General features: G+C 40.9%; 1 protein-coding gene across 1 annotated transcript in view; it reads left to right on the forward strand.

Moving 5' to 3' along the window:
- The window catches only part of itga11a (integrin, alpha 11a), a 41,985-nt gene that overhangs the window by 12,142 nt on the left and 5,325 nt on the right, over positions 1–24,518 (forward strand). Inside the window, exons 4-24 of the mRNA XM_053427173.1 lie at positions 4,588–4,700; positions 5,163–5,254; positions 5,523–5,637; positions 5,772–5,899; positions 6,018–6,166; positions 6,263–6,407; positions 6,955–7,120; positions 7,709–7,779; positions 9,972–10,116; positions 10,935–11,083; positions 12,723–12,866; positions 15,441–15,644; positions 16,152–16,282; positions 16,371–16,537; positions 18,043–18,182; positions 18,625–18,735; positions 18,841–18,926; positions 19,041–19,251; positions 19,851–19,949; positions 23,344–23,420; positions 23,679–23,762. Coding sequence (XP_053283148.1) covers positions 4,588–4,700; positions 5,163–5,254; positions 5,523–5,637; positions 5,772–5,899; positions 6,018–6,166; positions 6,263–6,407; positions 6,955–7,120; positions 7,709–7,779; positions 9,972–10,116; positions 10,935–11,083; positions 12,723–12,866; positions 15,441–15,644; positions 16,152–16,282; positions 16,371–16,537; positions 18,043–18,182; positions 18,625–18,735; positions 18,841–18,926; positions 19,041–19,251; positions 19,851–19,949; positions 23,344–23,420; positions 23,679–23,762 — 2,727 coding nt within the window. The remainder of the gene's footprint in view (positions 1–4,587; positions 4,701–5,162; positions 5,255–5,522; positions 5,638–5,771; positions 5,900–6,017; positions 6,167–6,262; positions 6,408–6,954; positions 7,121–7,708; positions 7,780–9,971; positions 10,117–10,934; positions 11,084–12,722; positions 12,867–15,440; positions 15,645–16,151; positions 16,283–16,370; positions 16,538–18,042; positions 18,183–18,624; positions 18,736–18,840; positions 18,927–19,040; positions 19,252–19,850; positions 19,950–23,343; positions 23,421–23,678; positions 23,763–24,518) is intronic.

A 24,518-nucleotide genomic window follows, 5' to 3' on the forward strand; every position in this document is an offset into this window, starting at 1 on the left:
ACACCACAAGAGTAACTGGAACACACTTGGATTAGCCTTTTTAGATAAACTGTTTTACAATTCTACAATAAACTGAAGAAAACGCTCTTTGTTGCCACTGACCATCTATGTTTTTACTTTCTAACCTCCACTCTTCCTTTCAGCTAAGAGGTTTCACCTCAATTGAGCTTTCAAGGGTATTTAAATTTTATACCAACGCTGCCTGTGAGAATCTGTTCCGAACTCCAGCGCTGTCAATTTTTCCAGAATTGTCAGATTTCTCAAAACCCTCAGCTCTGTTTGCATAGGAACTGGATCACAGATGGAAAGTGACTCTGTATTATAAAAAGTAAAAAAAAGAATATATGCCCCGTTCTTCATGTAAGTCAGGCATGCAGCGAAAAGGATTTCTATCAGGAAAAAATAGTGAAGGGTATTTGCTGACTCTAGTAAGACAAGAGCTTTTGTATATCTGCAATATTAAAACAGTGTGGAAAAGAAAAGCTTGCCTGAGTCTTAAGATTGTTAAACAAAAAATATTTAGTTATTTCGATTTCTAGATGTTGAGAGGACTGTTGACAGCTTCTATCAGTGGCTGCTGATGGGGCCGTCAAGCTAAGGAAAGGTCACTGTGTCAAGAATGTATGATTTCCTCACGTGTCCAGGCAGCGATGAGGTGCTCTAAACACCCTGCGAGGGCAAACAGACTCTGTGGGGAGCTGAGAAGAGGCCACATCACTTCCAATGGGCAAATAGCTTGGGCCTTTCAACTTGATGGGATACACGGACCTGCGTAGTGCGTACTACTCCCACTTTCTATTTCCACTGTTTATTTTTCAACAGTTGAATCAGGTCTTCTCAGTGGAGACTTGACCTTTGCTCTTTCCCTCAGTTATAAGTTGCACACCACAAAGGACTATGGGGATTCTGTGAAGTCTTTCACCACTTGCGTTAAATAGTGTTCCCCTTTATTTGGCCTGTGTGTGGAGCTACAAAGAAAAGTGTTTTTACACCTACTGAGATCAGTAGGAAAACGAAACTTGATCTATATAATTTGAGTTGAGACACAACAGTCATGTTATCGTAACGTCTACACAAGTATTAAAGATACAAAGAGATGCTTGTAATGGGGCTGAGAAAAAATGAAAACAATATTATTCAATAAAAAAGGGGAACAACAGTCTAAAGTCACGATTGCAGCTCTGTGCATACTCAATGGCAATGTCAAGGGGGTTAGGGTTTAGTCGTCCTAACTTTAGTTTTGATGGTTACCATTCTCACTATCTTAATTTCGCATGTTAGCATGCTATCATTTGGCATTAGTGGCACTAAACATCATGTACAGATGAGGACTGTGAGATTGGCACCATGCAGTTTTGCAGGTAAAGCACTTGGTTATTGACCAAACTATTGGACATATTAAAATGTTTACCTCATAATTTATACTGAGCGCAACTTCAATGTTTTATGACAGTACATCCAATTAAGGGGAAAGTCAGCAGGATTCATTCTGTGGGGCCAATTACTGTGTTTATCCAATCTAATGAGTGTGATGGACTTACCAACCGCCATAACTTAAAATATTACTTAAAAATAAAATATAGAGAGCTTGACATTCCAGCTGAGAACCATAAAAAGGCTTTGTGGGTCAATGAGTGCTTGTAAATTCCTCTTCTAATAAACCTATGACGTAATACACTCAAGTAAAACAGGCACATTAATTCATATTTTGGGGAAAATAACTATGTGACCATACAATTGGCTTGAATCTGTGGCTGCGTGAACAATAAAAAATATTTCCGTTAATTCAGACGAGTGGAATGTGATGAGCAAGCGCAACATTGGAGTAGCACACTTTGTGTTTGTGACGGGGATGTGGTTTTATAGCGTATACATCTCCTTCCAAATATGAAAAACATTACAACATTAATTACAGCCTGGGCTTGGGGATGGCACTTCCTCAAACCCCAAAATCCTCGCCACTGGTAACCAATGGTAGAAATGGTCAATGTATTCATGTTGGGTCAAGTTATTTCTTTCAGCATTCGACCCAAATCAGCTCTGGAACATGATTGTTTAAACAGCTTCCTGGTGAAATTCCGGAGGTACCGAGGCAGGAGTCCAAGGCAAAGGGAACAATGGCCCCTTTTCATCAAGGTATCCTGACCTGAACTCCTGCCTCAGCGTCCTCATGCCAAAGGATAGCAGTAACTGAAGTAATAATCATGATATTAATAGCTATGGAGCTTCTCTGTACTCTGCTGGAGCAAATTGCGGTGAAAATGACTTCCAGTGTCTGTGAGACTTTAAGAGTTGGCTTCAGGAGCAATAACACTGAGGCCGACTTCCATATGACTCGCTCTTTGATGTGACGTGATGGACTGTTCCAATAACATTTCCTCTTGACCTCAACTGCTGCCGTAAAGTTACGTCATTGCTGGTATGATTCTGGGAATGTGTCCTGAATATACCTCTGAGTTATGTGTCCAGCTGAGCTAAATGAAATTCACAAATAAAGATGGTCGGTCACATCACAACTCGAAATACCTAAAGACTGAAGGTTAATTCTCGACCTTAGTGGCAAAGTCTTCTTTGACGTTTTAATGCTTTTGTTAGGTACAAGGCCTAAATGTCTTTTTAGGCTGAACTCTTGAGACTCATTTGCAAAAGAAAACAATTTCTGTTTTTTAAATAGAAGGAACTCCTCTCTACTGGATGACTGTCAACTCTTATCTGTTGTTGTGTCACAGTAAATTAAAGTAAAATGCCACTTGTATCTGAGCCTACTTTGTACATTAGAATCCCTGGATCAACCTTTACTCTGAAATCTACTGAATTTTCCAGCTACATATTTAAAGGATGTAATTGTTTAGGACTTTGGAGCGGTTAAGAATCTCCAGGGACCACGAGTCTAAAGTAAAACTCCTCAATTTAAAGATCTGCCTCTCTTTATTTGGAAGGCTCTGACCCTAGAGGGCCACGCAGGAGGTTGGCCGTGATCTGCTTTTACAACAAAGCGGTTTCGAGTGTCTTTCCTTTGGGGCACAACTGACCTGGGAGTTGTTCCTTTGCTCGCTGCCTTTCCAGGGAATTTCACTTGGACACTACTGTTGTTTAAATTCCTAGTTGACCTGCTGTGTATACTGAAGCTTTGCCAAGAATGTGATTAGTTTAGAACAGCCAACAACTAGGCATTGAGTTCTTGAATTATACTAGCGAGAAAAAGAACTGTGTCATGTTATCTGCTGAGATACTGTATGTTAACACCTAAGGCAGTTGTACGTTACATCTTGTGATGGTATAGTGTTGAATAGACTTCACATGATGAACACATATTCGATTCAAATAACTGAACCTATGGATAATGTCAGTTATGAATAACAGCAGCTTTAACCCCCTCTTTGTGTTTCATGAAAATAACTGAAAGATTTGTTATCTCTGTAATACAGTACATGTGTGTTACGGTTCCCTCTAAGGCTTTTATACCCTCCATCAGTCCTGAAGAAGATACACCAGACAACTTTAGATTTCCCTCTCACCTCAAGTTACCTAAAAGCTTTGACTGACATTTATAAGACCTCACTGCCCTGCACAGGAACCCCGACGTTAACTCAAGCGCTGGACCGACTCCACTCTGTCATGTGAAAAGAATGTCCAGCACTCAGCAGCGATATTGGAGGAAATTTAAATCCCATCTCTGATTATGTTTCAGTTTAAATGGGATTTCTCTCTGTGGTCCCAATGTGAAGATCATTGTAGCTTCTGTCCAGCAGCAGTTTTCAGTCTTCTGTGTTTTGAATCAGCAGTTCTTGAAGGAGACCTCTGATCCGGTGTCGATGTCACAGCAGATTGAAGCTTAAAATAGAGGAAATGGTAGAAATATGACAAAGCTAGTTTGGGTTATTATAGTATGATGAACATACTTTGGTTGGGGCCCCAAACAGAGTATGGTCTAAGAGCCGCCGAGGTTGCAGGCAGCTGCAGGTTTGGTTTTGAACCGGCTCTTTCTATCTCCCCCATATTTAACTCTACTATCAAATAAAGGCTTAATGCCCCAACTAATATTTAAAACACCATCATTGTAATATAAATATAAAACTAGCACACAACCTGACCAATCAGGCACAAAACATTAAAACAGAAAATAAGTGTATGACTATGCGACATATATGTGATTCCACATTCTGCTGATAAAGCTTAGGAAATAAGGTGGGATCAGATGAGTGGTTGTACTGGTCAGCTACTGGGTGTGACTGTGAGGAACTGTTTATGACAGTGAAGTCTAGTGCTACTGCTCAAAATTATTAAACATGCGTTGTTATCCTCCCTTGGATAAATAAAGGTTTCAGATCTTCCTGGTTGGCCCATGTGTTTTGTCTGGGTCACTGGTGTCAACAGTCACAGTCCTATTCCCTCAGAGAATTAGCTCCTGGGCAACGACAGACTGCTCTTAAATGGAACAAAGGAAGTTCTCAGTCTTGCTCTATCATCACTATTCAACTGTTTATAGATGATAAATATACAGCTGCGACCTTTTATTAAAGCAAACCTTTATACTGACATTAGCTTTAAGTGATTCTTACTTCTGTATTTTTTTTTTTTTTGCAGGTTATTAGTGGGAGCCCCGTATGAAATGAATGGCCCTTACCAGACAGGGGATGTTTATAAATGTTCGCTGAGCAAAAGAACCAATGGAAACGGTTGCTCCAAGCTCAACTTAGGTAAAGTATCACAAACAACACTAAATCTAAAAGACTGAATGTGCTGAAGATGTGTTTGCATGTGTGTTGTTGATGTCAGCATGTTCCTTTTTCCAGTAAACATCATGGTGGCATGTGTGAGACACATAAGTGTTGTGACCATACCTATCATTCCTGTTTTACAATTATTTTTAAATGGTTTATGTATATTCCCACATGTGGGTGATGCCACACTTCCCACCGCATGCTTCTTCATATGGGTGGCACATGTGTTGTGCTGCTAAGGTAGGCACATGACGTTCTGTGAAGTAAACGTTTAGACCTGAGGATGTAGACACTGGCTTGGCTGCCCAGACAGCAATAACAAACCAAAGTCCCAGATGGGGGAACTTGTGTTTGGTCTCTGGAGGACGGTGCATGTATCTATGTGTGCATGAGTCTGTGTATCTGAGAGCATCTGAGTGAGATTCATTTTCCCTCAAGGAAGGATATCTCTGACCAACGTATCGGAGCGCAAAGACAAGATGAGGCTGGGGATGACGCTCACATCCAACCCCAAAGACAACAGCTTTGTGGTGAGAGCGGCTTTAAAACTTTATCTTGAGATATAACAGAGCAACGGCCTGTTGCAGCAGGATCTTAGAGTAATTCTGGACGCATTCGATGAAATAGCGATGGTCAATTTGGGGAAAAAAGGACTATCCCACAAGATTGTCTTTTGATTACATGGTTTTCAAACAGCCGACCTCCTTGCGGAAGTTGTCTGAGAGCATGAACATAACTTTTTGTAATATGCTGAGGTCAGTAATGTTGCCTGCGTGAATGCTTTCCTTTATGTTTCAGGCCTGTGGGCCGCTGTGGTCCTACGAGTGCGGCAGCTCCTACTACAGCACAGGCATTTGCTCTAGAGTCAATGCGAGCTTCAAGTTCTCTAGAACGATCGCGCCTGCCTTTCAGAGTAAGATTTAAAGTGTCTCTTCTGTTTTACAAAGATTAATTCGTCACAGCAGAGACTTATTTATTCATTTATGAGCATCTGTTTTCTCCATGTTGGATCTCAGCTGCAAGTCTCATCTTTAAAATGTTTTTCAGGATGTGAGACCTATATGGACATAGTTATTGTTCTGGACGGCTCAAACTCCATCTACCCCTGGTATGAGGTGCAGGCTTTTCTCATCAACATCCTTCAGAAGTTTTATATTGGACCAGGTCAAATACAGGTGTGTAAGAAACGAAGGAATACTTAAAGTAGATAAGACATTGTATATTTGTTAAATTTCCTTGATGGATTTATTGAAATATTGAAACTGATTTATAAATGTTGTTTCCTGGAGTCAGGTCGGAGTCGTTCAGTACGGTGAGAAGGTCGTTCATGAATTCAAACTCAGCGACTACAAGTCAGTTGAGGAAGTGGTGAAAAGAGCACGAAGCATCGACCAACGGGGGGGCGAGGAGACCAACACGGCACTTGGCATCAACACAGCACGGTACAGAATCTACTTTGGTCCAATTGAGCAGCTCTACTTCACTGCTCCTCCATCCTGTAATTCATTGCGCTGAACAAATCAAACATGTCCACACAGCTCACAAGCTTTCAAACATGGAGGTCGACGCGGTGCCAAGAAGGTGATGATAGTTATAACTGACGGAGAGTCACACGACAGTCCAGATCTCCAGCAGGCCATCGAGGACAGCGAGAAGGACGGAATCACACGTTATGCCATCGCTGTGAGTCTGCTAAACCTATTCTTCACCTGGCTTAGAGGGCTTACACTTTATTGGTTTTCACTTGGTTTTCTCATGTCAAATAAAATGTCCCATGCAGTATTAAAACACTGTAAACATTAATGTGATGACCTCATGGAGTTCAGTTAAAGCAAGGCTTTTAAGAGCTGAGCTTAAAACAGAGCCAAAGACACTGGGAGCCCTCCAAGAGCTCCAAGCATAATCTCACTTGAAGAGCAGTTAAAGGTGCAAATGATATCCTCCAGACCAGATGGTTTTTGGTTTGAGCGACTGCTGCGACAGACTTGTTTCCATCCAGTGGCTCAGCTGGGCATAGACATCTGAACTGAAGCTCTGAAGTCGTTTGGTTGAAAACCAACTGGCGTTGGTGAAAGCATTGGCATTGGTGTAAAATGTCAATCCTTTCTGAAACCTTCTGAGAGAGAGCTAATAATAACCTGTTATTGAGCTATTAAAATGTGATTATATTCGATTGGATGGCACTAAAGAACCTCATGCAAAATATCACAGTTCATTGTCTTTCTCACAGGTCCTCGGCTATTACAACCGTAGAGGAATAAACCCGGAGGCCTTCCTCAGTGAAATCAAGTACATCGCCAGCGACCCAGACGACAAACACTTCTTTAATGTGACGGACGAGTCAGCACTGAAGGACATTGTGGATGCTCTTGGAGAACGCATCTTCAGCTTGGAAGGTTTGGCAAGAAATTAGTTGTTCTCACTGTACTTCATATTTTAACTTTGACCCGAGGATACAGTGATTCTCTATGGGATGTAATTAACATCAAACAGAGATAGAATTTATCAATCAATGAACTGTTTGACAGAAACCTTATCCACAACCATTTTAACAAATTATAAAGTTATTTATCAAGGAAAAATTAAAAACAAATGCTAGTTCCAGCTTCTCTTATGTGACTTCTTCTCTTTTCTATCTTTGTTAACTGAATTCTCTTCGGCTTTGGACTGCTGGTTGTTTAAATGATCACTTTGGGCTTTGGAGTATTTTAATGAACATTTTCTCATAATATCTGACATTTTACAGGCATGATGATAATCAGATTAATTATGAACTGATCCAGAAGTTATTTGTTGCAGCCCTAGTGGTCACCCTAAAATAAAGTGTGTTGCAACTATTGCCTAAAAATATCTCACTTAATGTGAAACATACCCTCCATGGGATTTCAATGCCATTCTTCTTAGAATATAATTGTGGTAGGAAGATTAAGTTTCTCTGCTGCCGCAGTGGTTCAAAACTCTTCAACACTGATTTGTTTACACAGGAACCAGTAAGAATGGGACAGCGTTTGGCCTCCAGATGTCTCAGGCTGGATTTTCCGCACACAACGTTGAGGTGAGTCTTGACTTGCGCTACCACGTCACCTCATCCCGTCTATAGACACCATTGTCTCAATTTCTGGTGCATCATGGCTTCCTCCCGCAACTTGCTATTTATCACTCTCCAGTCTCCCCTGAGGTTCCTGCTGTGTGGCCCCAGAGGTTTAGGTAATCCTGATTTAAGAGCCCCTGACAGAAGAGACAGGCCTTTTTCCACTTCAACTGTGCACTGATGTGAAATGAGAAACCGCTTGTTCCCCAGGGAGACATATTAGTGAGAAGCTCTGACCAGGTTGAGACAGTTTTGCTTCAGAATGTGTTTTTTGTCCTTCCTAGAGATATTTGAATGTATCTCAGAGCAGACAGATGCAGGTGTGCTGCTTTCAGGGAGACACAGCTGGAGGAAGAAGAAAAGGCTCATCTCTTCTGTTCCTGCTGTTCATTCCAATTCATCGATTACCATTCCTCACTTTCTAGCTCTTTCCAGATGTCTGCTAATGCAACTTCTTTCGTTTTCCATTTCCCATTGACGGTGGGATTTATTGAGGGTGAAAGAAATATATTATATAATATATATCCACGATGAAATATAAATAAAGCAGAAAGCAGAATATGCCACTGGGTGGTAGGACTGGTTGGAAATTCAGTCCCCAATGTCAGATTCCAGAGATGCTCGACAACATCAACCTGATCGTCAAGAGTAAGATAAGTTCCTTGGAAGGAATGTCAGGGCCTTAAAGGAGAAAACAGTCCTTAAAGTCCAGATGGTTTTCTTGAATAAGATAAGTGCCAACTCTGAGGGCTGCTTATGTCGTATACGATCCAGACGTTTCATGCATCTGCAAACAAAGCAGTTTTTGTGTATGCTCTAATCTTAAAGTTCATTGTTTGCAGAATAAACCTTTTGTTTGTTTGTAAATTGATTCCTGTATCCACCATAATGCAGAACATACATTAGTTGTTTTTGGAACTGGTATGAAGTTTACATACCCTCTATACAAGTCTTTATAATTATGTTTAACCACAAGTCTGGGCTCCCCCGGTAAAATCAAAAGTTGACATACTAACCAAAGCAGAGCACATGTCCATACATGCAGCCACTGCAGCAGAAATAGGTCACTGATTTATAAGGCTGAACTGTTTTGAGTTTTCATTCATTTGCCATGGAGACCAGTCTGACCAGAACATATAACCACACTGGCATAACGCTGCCGTGACGTAGTGCGAGCGTGGTGAGCACACAATTCCGTCTTTCAGGAAGGAAATCACAAGCCTTCGTGCATGTGCTTTGACACTGGAAAATGTGTCGTTGGCATATTGTGCTTGGCAAGAAAAAAAAAACTTTAGCTCATTAAGCAGAAGAACCCTATAATTATATTGTCAGTGATAGAGAGTATGGTGAACCGTGGAATACAGACAATCCTTCCTCTGTTTCCTCTCGTGTCTGCAACAAATTCCACTGGCTGGTTTGTTTGCTTTGTTGGATTATTGTTTTTAAAAACACAAAGGTTTGTGTTTTGATTTTAGATGTTAAGGTAGATTTGATTGTTCTTTTGCTCACTTTGACTTTGTTTTTTTGTGTGAAAATATTCAACTGAAACTAAAAGACTAAAAGAATATGTATGTGATTGAAGTAGATATTATGAGCTTTGGGAGAGAAATCCCTTCTTCCTCATAACTTTTTAAAGTATACCTTGACTCACAGTCATTCCAAATGCTGACCAGTGTGATTATTAGGACATCTTATACCGATTTTAAGGGATAAATCAGTGGTGTTTGCTATGGCTACTGCTTAGCGCTTCAGAGGAAATTTTGAACCAAAGAGAAGAAGTGCAATTTTACCCAGTTTCCATGTGCGTCATGAGTATAATAATCTGGGTATTATCATAAGTGATCTCAGGGCAGTGGAAGCTGAGTCAAGGGCAGCTCGAGAAGCACACTTGTCTATAGCTAGCTATAGCTCGTCACTCGTTAATGACCCCATGCTTTTCCGAAATGTGCATGTATAACAATGACACAAACAATTGATGCGGTGGCCAGTGGTCAGCCTAGCTTTCAAACACAGAAGCTTGCTGTGGTAGTAAATATTAAGATTAGTGTAAAAAGGCATTATCAGGTCCTTAAGGGACAGAGTTTTGTTGTAGGAGATGCAACGACCCACTCTTCATTTGAAATATAAAAATGCAAGACACCTCTTCTCACCTACAGGATGGGATTCTGGTGGGTGCTGTTGGGGCTTATGATTGGAACGGAGCAGTGCTGAAAGAAACACGTCAGGGGAAGGTGGTCCCTCCCAAGTCCTCCTACGCAGAGGAGTTCCCTGAAGAACTCAAAAACCATGGTGCCTACTTGGGTAAGTGACAACCAAAACAACTGGAGAGGACAATGTTGTTATTTTGTCATTGAGTTACCCCTTGTTAGTTTGCTCGCTAACTCATCAGCCTTTTGTTTTGGTTTAAATCCTTGTTTTGGATGTATGGTTGCCCTCATAGAAGATCTGTGGTTTAGCACCAACTGCCCAAGCTGCAAACCCATCTCCATCTCTTAAGTGTACCCATTGCTCCGGTGCTTCCCATCATATCCGACCCCATCTCACTCCACCACCGCAAACCTCTGGTTTTACCATCAGTGGTTTGTGTGTGAGCATATTCACCAGGCTGCCAATGGAAGCCATTCTAGACTCAATAGTAATATGAGGTGGAAGCATAATTTTGGGACAGGCCGGGAGAGACTCAAAGCTGGGGGAAAAAAAGAGGCATGAAGATGAGAAATGAAGGCGGAAAAGTACACAGGGAGAAAGTGGAATTTTCAGTGGGAAAAGACAAAACAGAAGAGAAAGAAATCTGTTAAACCGGAGGAGCCAGTTCCGTGTCGCTGAAGGAAGCTAAATGAGTTTTATCTCCTCAAACTGCAACATTTCAAAGTTTTCCCTTGGAATCACTGCTTGGAAATTCAACTTTAAAGGTCACGCCCATCACTCAAACAGGGCAACAAGGTGTTGTGCCAGGGATTCTTATTAATAGTTTAACCATCGATCAATCCATAGCCAATAGAGGTAAGAGATCGTATAAAATAGATTTAAAAATAATACATGGGTTAGTTTGTCAAAAGTCAGAAAGATGAATATCTCAATCAAAGTGTATCTCAGAGGGTTGTGTTTTATGTTACCAGGTTACACTGTGACGTCTGTGGTGTCAGCCAAACACGGTCGTCTACTCGTAGCCGGAGCTCCACGATTCAACCACACGGGCAAAGTCATCATCTTCACTCTGAAGAACTCAGGCAACCTGACCATCCAGCACTCCCTCAAAGGCCAGCAGGTACTGTAGTGTCCAGCCCTTACCCTACTCATGACATGATCAAGGTTCACCAGCTATAAGCTTTGGAAGAACGCCACAGTCCATAAAGACATGTTATAAAACCCAATTTTTACTGGTGCTGCTACAGATTAGGTGGTTATTATAGACTTATGTTCAACATCCTAGAAATTAACTTCATGTCATAAGAATTTTTTGACAAAAAAGAAATAGACAATGCTCCTGGAGTGTGTGAGTGGGTTTAACCATTTTAATAATATACACTGCTGCCTGCCTGCCACTGTCCATTGATACTACTTCATTAATTCTGTATTTAGTGGCTTTAAATGTATTTGTTATCATTTTAAAATTAAAAGCAACTTACAATATTTAGATAAAGAAAAAAAACCTCATAGATTAGGGTTAGGGTTAGGGTTAAAGAGCATTAAAGGGTTGGACAGATATTCATTTACACAGCTCCCTGCTGTAAGCTTTGCACTTCAGTTATAGTGAAGACAGTTATATTACCTTTTTAAGGGAAGAAAGAAAAACATCCAGTAAAGCATTTCTTCATTACCTTAAAATAATGTGCGTAAAACCCAGGATTACAACTGAGTGTGATCAGCCTCAGACACTACTTCAGCCAGATTTAAGAAAACATCTCCTCTTTCTCTGTATTTCTTTTTAATATGTTGGTACTCAGGATATCAAATGTTTAACTTTGGAAAGCATCACATTTCTTTCAGTTCATGAGCGTATTAATTCAGACATAAGGTCCAGAATGAAAAATATCGTGACAGGGAAGTATTTTTCAACGGATACTGCTACTAACCACCAGAACTTTGATATAGAAATTTAATCTCAATAAAATGACTGAGCTGCACCAGTTGAGTCCAAATGACATAAACATGACACACTGCACTGATGGTGAGAGTTGACATGGCAACAAATTTTCTCTATGTTCATCAGTGTCGACTGTTTGATAGATTTGATTTGGTTAATTGGTGTTATATCGTTTTAATGTGTGAACATGTGGGTTTTAGTACTGTGCAGTAGATCATCTGTTGGGTTCCAATCTCACAATCACAGTTGTCACATCAGGTTGAAAAATAGTCATCACTTCTAGGGGACGTGTGTTAATGTCCGCTACACTCATAACTGGCAACTCTTCACAGGCTGCGAGTCTGAATTGATCCTGCAGCAGTTTACATTGTACCCTGTCAGCAACAGCTCATCCACAGCAGCAGATGTTTTTTTTTGAAGAGAAAGGTTTTTTCCTTCAGCTGATAGCAATGAAAGAAAAGCTTTTTATAGGCAGATGTTTCTAATCTGTCAAACCGATAGATGATGTTCCATCTACTCCAGTGACTAATCCAGTTTATGTCTGTAAAGATTTCACAGTTTCAGCATCGACAAAACACACCAGGACAACGGCCACTCGATGTGACTCAACACAAGCAAACATTTGTTAATAATAATCAACTTCAAATCCTGTGTAGATCATCAGCAAATCATCAAAACCAATCAACATGCAGGGATCTGTCCCACAAGAAAGTTGTTAGGGCCTTTGAATTAATGAAATGCAAACATACAAACATGCGTCAGTCTAACAACTTACCGAATTGTGTTAACATTAGTGTGGCATGCGTGTGTCTCTTTACAGATTGGATCCTATTTCGGCAGTGAGATCGCACCACTGGACATCGATGGGGACGGCATCACCGACAACCTTTTAGTGGCAGCGCCGATGTTCTTCAGTGGCGGCATGGAGAAGGGAAAGGTCTACATCTACAGAGTGACAGACCTGGTAGGTACAGACAAATACACAGAGGCTGGAACACACACACGTCTGATCAACTCCGGACCAGTTTACTCCACCACACAGAACTGGGTCAACACCTGTTCAAACTCCAGACTCGCACAGTAATTTTTAACTCACCTCACCAGGAGTATCCGGTAACACACACACCGAACCAGACTCTTTTGCATTCCAGCTCCCTTTTCAAACACAACGCCATGCTGCAGGCAGACAGTTGAAAGAACTGTGCCATGCCAGTGTGCAGACTTTATAAGACGTATAGAGTGAACTCAACAGGAAAGTATTCTGGGCTTTTTAAAACCATTTTCCAGCCAAGCGTTTGGAGAGGCGAGAACTTTCTTTAATAGAAGGAAATCTCCCGGTGTTTCCCAGGCCTGTCTTCCTCGTTGGAATAATGACCGTCCTCAGATGTTTTTTTTAATCCATTGAACAGGCATAGACGAGGTATTTAAATATCTGGTGCGGCCCAAACCACATCACAGGTGGCAGGCCAAACCTAACAGCCAGAAACACAAACAGAAAGAAATCACTGTTTAAAAAGCTCTGTCGTCTTCAGGACAGTAAGAACACATGTCCAGGGCAATCAATTATCACTGTGCTGTTGATGTAGGTGACGCTGCAGATGCTGCACAGTGATAGTGGTCTGGAAATTTAAAGTTGACATTCCTGGTCCAAGAATGTGGACAGTAACCTTTTTATTGACAGTCTGCATATGTGGTGGGATCAATTTATATCTAAATAGCATTGCTTTAGGATTAGAATGGCAATGCCTGCATCTCGTCAAAAAATGTGTTTTGTTGTCTGCTACTTTATTATCCCTCAGCGATGGATCTCCATGACACTAAATTATGCATTTTAAAATGACTATAATAAATACCATTATAACAATAAAAGATTCACATATCACAAGACTGTTTGTCTGCTAGTTAGAAGAATTTCACAAAAACTACTCCACGGATTAACACAAAACTTGGTGGAAGGACGTTTTATAAGAGGAACCCATTCAATTTTGGTGCAGATCCTGTTTTATCACTTTATCATTACAAGATTGTGCATTTTTCATTATTTTCACAGATGTCGTAGGGAAAAGTTCATTGATCTTGATGAAATAAATAATTTACATTTAAGGGATTGATATCTCTGAGTGTGCTGAATCTAGTACAGAGAGACATACACTCCACTGAGCTGCTTTTGCCTCAAGCGCTCTGACTTGAACTTAAGGGGGAAACACTCCAGGTTTAAGGACTAAATAAAATCTGGCAGCTGGTCAAAAATAAAACTCCATTTGTGTCTAACACGTGGAGAAGTAGCAGTTTTACTTCACTCCCGAGTCAGTGCAGGTCGGTCATGACCCTTCACGACCTCCTCACGAACCATATGTTTCAAATTTTAACAGTGCGGAATATATTTTCCCCCAATTCTATATCAATCTCCCTCTCTGCCACACATGCTCACATCAAGTAGCTGGGAAGTAAAAAGCTACCGTCCTAAATCATCTCTCTTCCCATTCGCTCCACTGTGAAAACAAGTGATCTCATGTTTTGTCTGCCGACTCTAAATTATATTAAGGGCTGGGGATGCCAAGTGGAGCAATAATATGCATGACTGCTAATGGGCTCAAGTATTTGGCTCTGGTTTGTCAGCATGCCTCTTTTTAGTTTTTTTTCAATTGTGCGTTGTTGAAAGACAAGGATATTTTCCATGTGCCTTAATGCTCACTAGGAGGAGAACTTCAGATAAATATACCAAAGCGATATGGCATTCTTCTGTCCTTTTATGACCTCAAGGTGAAATTCCTCTATTTTGCGGTGCCAGATGTTCTTAGATTTTTTGAGTTCAAAAAGGCAGAATTAAAGGATTAAATGGAAAACAAAGAAGCTGATCCAACATTTATCTTCTGCTTCACCAGAAGAAAGGTTTTTTTAAATTACACCACGATTAGTTGACTAAAGATGGCCTTGAGATAACAGAAACAACAAACAAGCTAAGAGGACAAGAATCTCTTTCTTAGTCTCATTATGAGACGTCTAAATAAAGTAATGGTATTTATTATTAAACAAATGGAGCTGTACTTTTACACCCTGTAGCAACAGACATGAATCCCCGTACTAGCTAGGATGTACAGTACTACTTTATTTGTCTAACAGACAGTAGAAGTGTTATTTTTAAAATGTCCTTTTGGCAAATGATTCGGTTTCCGTTAAATCCTTTGTCCTGCACAGTGCATATTCATATCATATAAAATATGTGCATACTGTTCACATGTTTCTATGTTGTTGTTTTTGTCTGTATCAGGATGTTTAAATGCTGACTGGGGTTTTCCACGCATTCTGTATCATTAACCCATTAATGCATAATTCATCCATTAAGGGCCAGCTGTGTTCAGATATTTATGAAATGGGATCCAAGAGGGAATCAAGTACATTCTCATGGCAGCAAGTCAAGAATAATACGTGTCATACGTGTAACATGTATTAATTAATACACTTGTGCACATTCATTATGATATGCACAGAAGTGAAACAAATCATGACACCAGTTACGTTTCCCTTCCTCCCTCAGAATCGGTTTATTCTTGAAGGGACGTTGGAAATCCATAAAGACGTCCAGAACGCCCGCTTTGGCACATCACTCGCTCCCGTCCCTGATCTGAACGGTGATGGTTTCAACGACTTGGTGGTGGGAGCGCCGCTGGAGGACGACCACAAAGGAGCCATCTACGTTTTCTTCTGCCAGCAAAACAGAATAATACGCAAATACAAACAGGTAGGGGCTGTGATAAATGTATTTTTCAATTTTTTTTAATTTCACTATGGTTAAAAAATAGTTTTCAGAGATAATTTACAGGATGGAGGGCTAAGCAATCCCTGCTGCAGTGGGAACTTTAAGCCAACACACATGATGTGCCATAAATGAGCACATACAAATAAGTGACACCACATAAACTGTAGAAAGGGTAAAAATAAGTTGAAACTAAACCAATCCTGCAAAAAGTTCTTCTGACCTCTTTCTGACTCTTTCCTAATAGGAAGTGAGAGGAACCTCTACTAACATTGTAGTTACAGAAATTCTTGAGGAATTTGTCATGGTTCTTAACCAAATCATTGTAATGAGTCCTGTCTATTTGTTATTGTGGCTTTTTATTCGCTCATTCTATTTCCCCCAGTTTCCCCCCAAAACTTGAACAACACAGTTTAATTGGTTACTTTAACAGTGACTTTAATCATGACATTGGAAACTGTGGTTGTGTGATTTCCTCGGTCTGTTCCTCAGAGGATCGCCGCAGCAGATCTGGCTCCCGGCCTGCAGTACTTCGGGCGCAGTATTCATGGCACAATGGACATGAACAATGACGGCTTAGTGGACCTGGCGGTAGGTTCCCTCGGTGCAGCTGTTCTCCTCTGGTAAGAAAATACAGTCGTCAGCCAATAGAGTTTAATGTGCGTCTTGAGACAACCTCAGGTCACATGTGACACCTCTATGCCCCCGCAGGTCGCAGAGCGTTGTCCGGATATATGCCACCGTCAGGTTCGAGCCCAGTAAGGTCAACATCTTCGTGAAGGACTGTCAGAGAGGAGGCAAGGACGTGACCTGCATGTCAGCCATCGTGTGTTTCAACATCACCGCCAGGACGGCCATTCTGCCCACACAGGAAATTGGTAAGCCAGCAAAAATAAGCCACTGCTGCTGAAGCACAGTGAAGTTTCCTAGTTCCTCTCCACGTCTTTGCCTGATGTTTGGCATCTTCCCACTGTTAACAAAGCATTGGTTTATATATTAGGAGCACAGAGGCTTTTATTCCTTTTATAGCCCAACAACTCTATAGATGAAGAGACTTTTTTTTCTGGGAAGAAACATCTGGATACTGTCAAACAGACAGATTTTTTTTACTGATGCACTCAAGTAGAGAAATTGATATTTTGGATTTGTCCAATAAATCAGCTGTTATTGTTTGTACATTGGTATATGGGGATGAAACATGGCTGGTTTCCAGTAAGAAAGGCATTATTTCCCCCACCCCCACCCCCATGTCCTGGATCTATCAGACTTTTCACCATGTGGCTTCCTTCGAAAGCTTTGATGGAGACGTCCATTCAGAAACGGTGCCAAAGCGAATTGTGTCTTTACAAGCAGTTAGATATTCTGATCTCACTGCTGCTCCTCTGCCAAAGCTGCCGCCTCCAAAGCTGCTAATATCTGAGCCACACTGGTGATGTCAAATGTTCCTTATATTGTGTCAACACTGGCTGGAATGCATCTACGTTTTCCTCTCTCACAGTCTGGTGGTAGTGACAGCCCACAGACGACTCAGTTGGGTGGCCCACCTGTGAATAACACGTTAGGTTTCTGTGCCCACAATTTGTTTTAAGAGATATCATGTCAGGGTCCAGTTTCACGGTGTTTTGGGGGGAAGGTGCTGGGGAGAGCGTGTACTGAGTTAACCTCTTGACCCGTCCAACGTCTTCATCAAATCTATCAGATGTGTCAAAACAGAGCCGAAGGAAGAACAGGGGGAGTTATCTTTTCTTCAATGGCTGCATACAGTGGAACAGGTTTATTTAATTTTCCTTTCCTTGTCTGGCTGGTAATTCGTGGCAGATGTGCTGGTGTTTGTGAGTTCCCAGTGGTCTGTTGCATGAAATGAACTTTTTTAGTTTTTGTCTCATTCACGTAAATCTTTTTTTTATGCAAAGTTTTATTCCCAGCATCTGAGGGGGGTGTCTTCAAACAAAGAAACTTAACAAACCTCTTTTCAGAAGTCCATAGTAGGGACTTGAGGTGATTTTCTGCCCCATCACTCTTAATATGGAGTCCAAGTTTAAACGTGAATACATGAAAGTGTTTAGTAATTCTCAGTTTCTCTCATCAAAAAGGAATACACCACAACAAATACACAGAAATACACCACAACAAATACACAGATTCAGCCTCAGTGGATTTGTCCCTGTTATGAAACCAGGATTCACAAGAAACATTGTTTAAAAAGCATCACATTTATTTACAGCCTGACGCCAGAGGGTTTAGATTCATTTTCTAATTACCTCTCCCATTCTGCCATTTGTCAAGTATTCTCTTCTAACCGATAAGAACAGAAGCCCATCTATCTTAGAAACATTTTAATACTTTCAAGTCTAATTGATTACCTTTTCCTATGACCCACCAGGTATCAAATATAACGTCTCCATCGCTGAGAGGCGTTTCAATCCTCGGGCCGTCCTGGACAACCCCAGCATGGTCCTGCCTCAGAACCTGACGCTGCTTCCTGGAGAGGAGACATGTCAACACATCTATTTCCACGTCATGGTAAGATTTGTGAGGAGGGTTGCAACCAAGACTCCTGCAGTGAAAGAATTGGATTTGTTTGTTTAACTCTGTTTGTAATTCATCGTATCATCCTGACACTAATGTTTTTCGTTCACTAAGGGTTTTATTCCATTACATGTGAGACGGAAGAATGTTTTACATTTATTGCATCTATGATTCTGTGGAAGCTTAAAGTATCACATGAAGGTTTAAATGTTGTTTCAGATGTTTTTCCACTTTATTTTAATTGAAGTCTGTCAGAATCACTGGGGATTCATCATTTTCTGTTTAAGAATTTATCATTTTTAACATTTAAATGAAACTTCCAGAGATAACTTTGGAGGTTTTCCTCATCTTGATTGTACCAGACACTAAAACACATATGTGCCATAGATAAAGTGCCATGATAGAGTAAATCCTCTTCTTTAAACTTTTCTATTAGGAGACCACAGACTACGCAAGACCCATAATTTTCGGTGTACAAGTGGGTCTGCTAGATCCAGAGCAAGGACCAGTTCTCGATGACAGCTGGCCTACTGTCGTGAGGACTGAGGTGAGACAATCTGACGGTTAATCCTCACAGAGTTCTCAGAAATACAAATGGAAAGGGAAGTATTGATAGTTACTTTGACTTAGCGATGCTTGTCTCTGTGGCTAGCTGCCCTTCTGGAATGGGTGTGACGAGGATGACCGCTGCATACCGGACCTGGCACTGCAGAGTATGACTGACCTGATGACTCGAAAGTAGGTGCTACTCAGAGAAAGATGCAGATTTACTGTATTTACACATCTACTGCATGAAAAACAATATATTTGTACTCATGATTTACACTGTCCTTCTCGCCCCCTGCCTTCCAGTCAGTTCTGTGCGCAGCCTGTTCAGTCTCGTGGGGCCTTCTGCCGCCACTTCAGCGAACAAGAGATGGAGGGATCTCTGCGGGTGCTGGAGGGAAACAGGAGGAGGATGGTGGTGGACCTCCGGCTGGAGAACAAAGGAGAGAACGCCTACAACGCTCGCCTCAATATCTCCTACTCACACAATCTTCGCTTCTCCAGTCTGATAGTCAAGGTAGCTTCTCATCACCATAAACCAAGAGTCTCAATTTGTGTTGTCTGAAGAGTCTAGTGGTGTTTTAACCCTTGAAAGTTCGGACCAAGATTCAGGACTTTGTTACGTTGTTTGATTTTGATCCGGTCTTGGTTTCAGATCACAATTTGGGTCTTAAGACTTTTGTATAACACACGTACGTCCTGTCATCACCACCTATTTGGAATTTGTTAACCTATAGTGATAAAGTGATTCTGCGACATAGTTGCGCTTCTTTTTATTCTTCTATTGTTAAATGCTGTCTTCCTGCAGATGGTCACAAAGTCAGATCTATCCCCCCAAAAAAGTGTTTTCATGCTGCAAACAAACCAAGCCATGCTTCAGTTCTATCAGACAAAGACCACCTCTTCTGGTCTGACAAAATGATGGTCTGTTGGTCCAGACCTTGGTGTGTGGCACCTTTCACACCAGTTAGTTTGGCTCAGACTAAACTTAAAAGTCTAAAGGACCAAACAAAGAAGGGCGCTTAGATATAACAACAGTTCTGACCAGCAGATAATATCATATTCTATATTTAAGTGACCAAAAAAAGACCTGAACTGCTCTTCTTTTTGATGCAGGACAACTCTGACATCCAGATTGAGTGTTACCTCGAGGACAAACTGAGGAATGAGAAGATCTGCAACGTCAGTGCTCCGTTCATGAGGGCCAAATCTCAGGTGAGACATCTTATTATAAGAAATTAACTAAAATCAGATAGATTGGCAGGTTTTCAGGTTTTACACAGACTCTCGAGCATTTTCCTACATTACATCTAACATTTTTATTTAACTTGACTTAGTGGAAAGCAGATGTGAACATTTTCCAACCATGAAAAATCCATTCATACTGGAGTTTTCAGACTGATTGCCACACAAGATCAAAATCAGTTGACAAGCTTTCACTTCTGACTAAAATAAAAATCTCAGACACGTAAGTCTGCTCTGACACAGGCTGCAAAATGCTTTGATGTGGACTGTATCAGGCCACACGGACCAAGTACACATGCTAAAGGCTTGAGTTGTCAATGATACACCACACTGGTTAATGTAGGAACCACAAACCAACCAGGGAAACCAGTTTAGTTCTGGTTTGTGAGATCCCTTCTCTCTCTAGTCTGACATCATGGACATCAAAGCTCCAACACAAACACACGTCCTCCTGTATTTAACTTTCAAACTATAATAAGCAACAGTGAGAACATCATCTTCTACTTGTGTAAAAATCGTTCAGTGGCTTCACAGCAACACATTAAAGAAACAGACACTTCCTTGATTTACAAAGGTTTTATCTGTGATTTAACTTTATTTACAGTTTCACGTGTTCGTGTGTGATGCTCCTCTCACAGCACTTTATGATGTTGAAACTTGATGCTCTGTGTATCTTACCAGACCTGTTACATGCTCTTAAACCTGAACACGTTAAATGTAAAGTTCCTAGGAGTCATGCTGTAGTTCATGAGAGATTTTATTTGCTAATACTATATATACATTTTGGGTAAAGGTTTATTTTATGGCTCTGCTACTTTGGCAGCTACTTTCCTGCAAACTATCCTCTTAAGCTTGACACATTTCAGTGACACCGTGATCTAGCATCCAAAGAAATCTAACGTTTTTTTAAAAAGTTTATTATTGCTGAGTAATATTCTTCCAATCTAAATGTGTTCCCTGTGTTTTTAACTGTGTGTGATAAAGCTCAAGGTCCACAAGTGCCCCTACTCAGGGTTTGGTGATTTGATATTTGACCATGAAGTATTTATGATCCCTTTTCTAAGTTACCTAGGTCATGTTACAGATGGCGACGACTGTGGGTTCATATTTTATGTGTCACTGAGGTCAAGAGTGAACCTTCAAAGTCACTCTAACAAAATCCCTACAGTCTGAAGTTTGTTTAGTCTGTTTACATCACACACCTAGTTGTCTGCAAGTTACTTTGCAAAGGTTAAAGTAATTATCCCTTATCTGTATATTAAAGTCAGTGGAGCAGTACCTTCTTCCTCTATTCACTGTGATAAATAAAATGTCTTGTTTGGTTATAATTACTTTATTAAAAATGCAATTAGAGCTTGTAAGGTATAAACAAGAAGAAGAAACTTCTTTCTTAGCTCTTAACATGTTACCACTTTACCCTGGTGCACCTGGTGAGAGGACTTTTCTCTCATCTGTTCCTGATTCTCACGATCACATGCTGTTCCCAAGCTTTTCCACAGGCTTGTAATGTCAAAGATATTTATGGATCCCTGCACTTTCCAGTTTACGTTTACGCAACTGCCTCGAGTTTTATTTCCATGGGGGTGATGTTTGAATTCACCGTGATGGGGACGACACTGACCGTACATCACACTGCAGTTAAAAGCTATTAAACAGCGAGTGGATCACACTTCATCAGTCTTTTCCATTGGTGTCTTGTCTTTCTGACTTCAGACTCTCTTACTATACTGGCACAAAATCTGCTGACAAATTAGTAATGAAAGAGATTGAAGGAGTTCACGACCACGTCATTATCACAAACAATGGCCGTCTCCTTGGGGATGGAAATATCACCCCATTTCTCCGCAGCACTCTCCAGCTTCTGAACCTGAAGGACTCCGGTCACCCCTCAGACTCCCTGAGTGATTCATACACCCACTCATTCAGCCTGAACAGCGTCCAGAGCCACAAGGCTGATCTGCTCTGGGTCGAGAACCTTTTAAAAATGTTGCACAGAGTTAAACAAGGCTGATTGTGGTGCCACTGCCAATCCAGCAAAGAAACCACTGTTGAGCTGAGGGAAAGTTGGGACCCGAGGACAAGCCCTTTTTTTTTAAATAGCCAGTTTGCACTCATGTTTGACTTTTCCGGTTGAGTTTGATTTACTGTAAACTTTACTACAGCTGCAGCAAAGTGAGGTTTTTCTTGCTGGTATTTTTGGTGTACACTAGTTTTTTCAATCAATCATTTAGCGACAGTGAACCAGTGATGTGGGCAGGCGACGAAAACCCAGAGGAGGGACTGGAGCTTCAGGCTCTGACTGAATTTCCATATTAAACTATGCAGTTACATAAACAAACCCTTGGCCACAGACTGTAATGTCTTCCAAACACATACCACTTGCATACGTGTGTGTGTGTGTCTGCATATTCTTATGTATATGTGTGTTTTCATCTGCTTTTTTCTTCCATTTAACTATTTTGAAAATAGGTTGTACAAAAACTTCCCCTTACATTGGTGTTAAGGAAACTGTCTCCACAAATAGGAAAAGATGACGTGCAGCATGCTCTATGTCTGTGGTCTGTCAGGGAGAACTCAGTGTAAATGGAGTAGGGAAGCAACATTAAACATTGTTATGCATCACGCTACGGTCAGACAGAATCTGTCAGGATTTCATTACAGCACAGAAGACTGTAAACAATGCTCGGCTTTCTGCTGCCATTCAACCCTCCTCTCCTCTCCCCTCCTCTCCTCTCCTCCTCTCCTCCTCTCATCCTCTCGTCCTCTCATCCTCTCATCCTCTCCTCCTGTCCTCCTCTCAGGCTTAAAGGTCTCCCTCTGTTTTTGTTTAGAATTCCTCCATTGTTTTCCATTTGGTCTCATCTGTTCTTGACGGTCTCTCTTCTTTTTCTCATTTCTCCTTCTCTGCTTGAATTTTACCCTCAATCTAACTTTCACTGGTACTTGTGTTTACATTGTGTGTATGTGTGTGTGTATGTGTGTGCGTAGTCATGTCGATTTGTGTTTATGGTATTGTCCTCAACCATGGGGGAACATCCCTGGCTCTCTTTAAGCAGCACCAACTGTGCAGCCGGCTGCCTGAGGTCAAAGCCTGAGACTTACAGCAGGTTATTGCCGGCTTTACCTCTTAATCCACAATGCAGGACTTTTACTGCTGCAGAGGGTATAATGTACACTGTACTGCAGCTCACAGTCAGAAGAAGCTTTGACTTGTGCTTTTAGTGCTTTGTTATAAAAATGTAACAACGATAAACAGGTAAAACTGCTAAAGGAACACTGATAGAAAGATGAAATATATTGTTTTTAAGGCCATGAAATAAATGAGTGATTTATTCATCTGAACTTTGTTTTCTCCGCTGTGTAGGTCTCGTTTCGCCTGGAGTTTGAGTTCAGTCGTATCGTCTTCCTGGAGCACGTCAGGGTCATCCTGGAGGCCAGCAGGTGTGAACATCAATTTGAACTCTTCCCTGTACTTAGAGACAAGGACACTTTTATAAAGTCCCTCTTTGCACGGAGAGAAACTGTCCTTAACTGACACAAAAGAAATAACAACCTCGAGTGTAGCCAAAGTGCTAGACTCGAGATAAGCTAAAAAGCTGAAACCACAAATGAGCTGCAGCGATAAATATTTCCTCTGGTGTCCCACTGTAACATCACTGCTGCCATTGTTGAAATATTTCCGTCTCCTTCTCTCAACAGCGACGGCGAGGAAATGAGCACAGCTGATAATTTCAATGACATCTATTACTCTCTGAAGTACGAGGGAGACCTTCTCTTCACCAGGTTCGTCAATTATCTCTCAGACTCTTTCCAAACAAAGCACGATGAGGTGACTGTGGAGTGAGCGTCAAAGTTACTCGAGTGATTAGAAGTCTTCTGGGAAGTGTTCTGGAAAGTGTGGGAAAATTAAATGCACATACTCAAGCTGGAATGTGTGAGGGAGTATTTGGGCCATACTGAAGAAAAAGGAAAGTCACAATATTACCAAAATAAAGTCATAGTTCAACGATAAAGTCATATTATCTTGAGGAGATAACCAGTAAGGACAACTTGTGCTCACTGGAGTTTTGGATCCAAAATGATCATAGATTGATAATCTCATTGTTTTGTGAGAATCTACGAAAACCCCTTTGAATAGCAAATAAATGTAGATGCTGTAGGAACCACTCAATTTCCTTCTTTACATAAAGTCAGTGTGGTTCTTTTTTTATTAAGAATAGATCAATCTTTTCTGATAGTTATGATAATGTGCTGATGGATGTTTTAAACTAGATCCTCCACATTCCTTATTTTAAAGCAGGCGACGGACTGATCTTCTGATATTCACCCTCTAAAATGACATCTAGCCTTAAATTATGACTTTATTCTAAAATTTAAAGACCTTTATTATATTTCCCCCCTCTCCCATAAAACTCGTAGGATTGGGTTTTTTGTTATCATGTATTTAGCCTCACATTATTTATGGCAGTATGCCTCCAAGCCCAGATAAATTAAAGATTTATTATTTACACATTACTTGTCCATGTTGATTCTTCACCT

Source organism: Pleuronectes platessa, chromosome 1, assembly GCF_947347685.1.
Source record: "Pleuronectes platessa chromosome 1, fPlePla1.1, whole genome shotgun sequence".
Lineage (NCBI taxonomy): Eukaryota > Metazoa > Chordata > Actinopteri > Pleuronectiformes > Pleuronectidae > Pleuronectes > Pleuronectes platessa.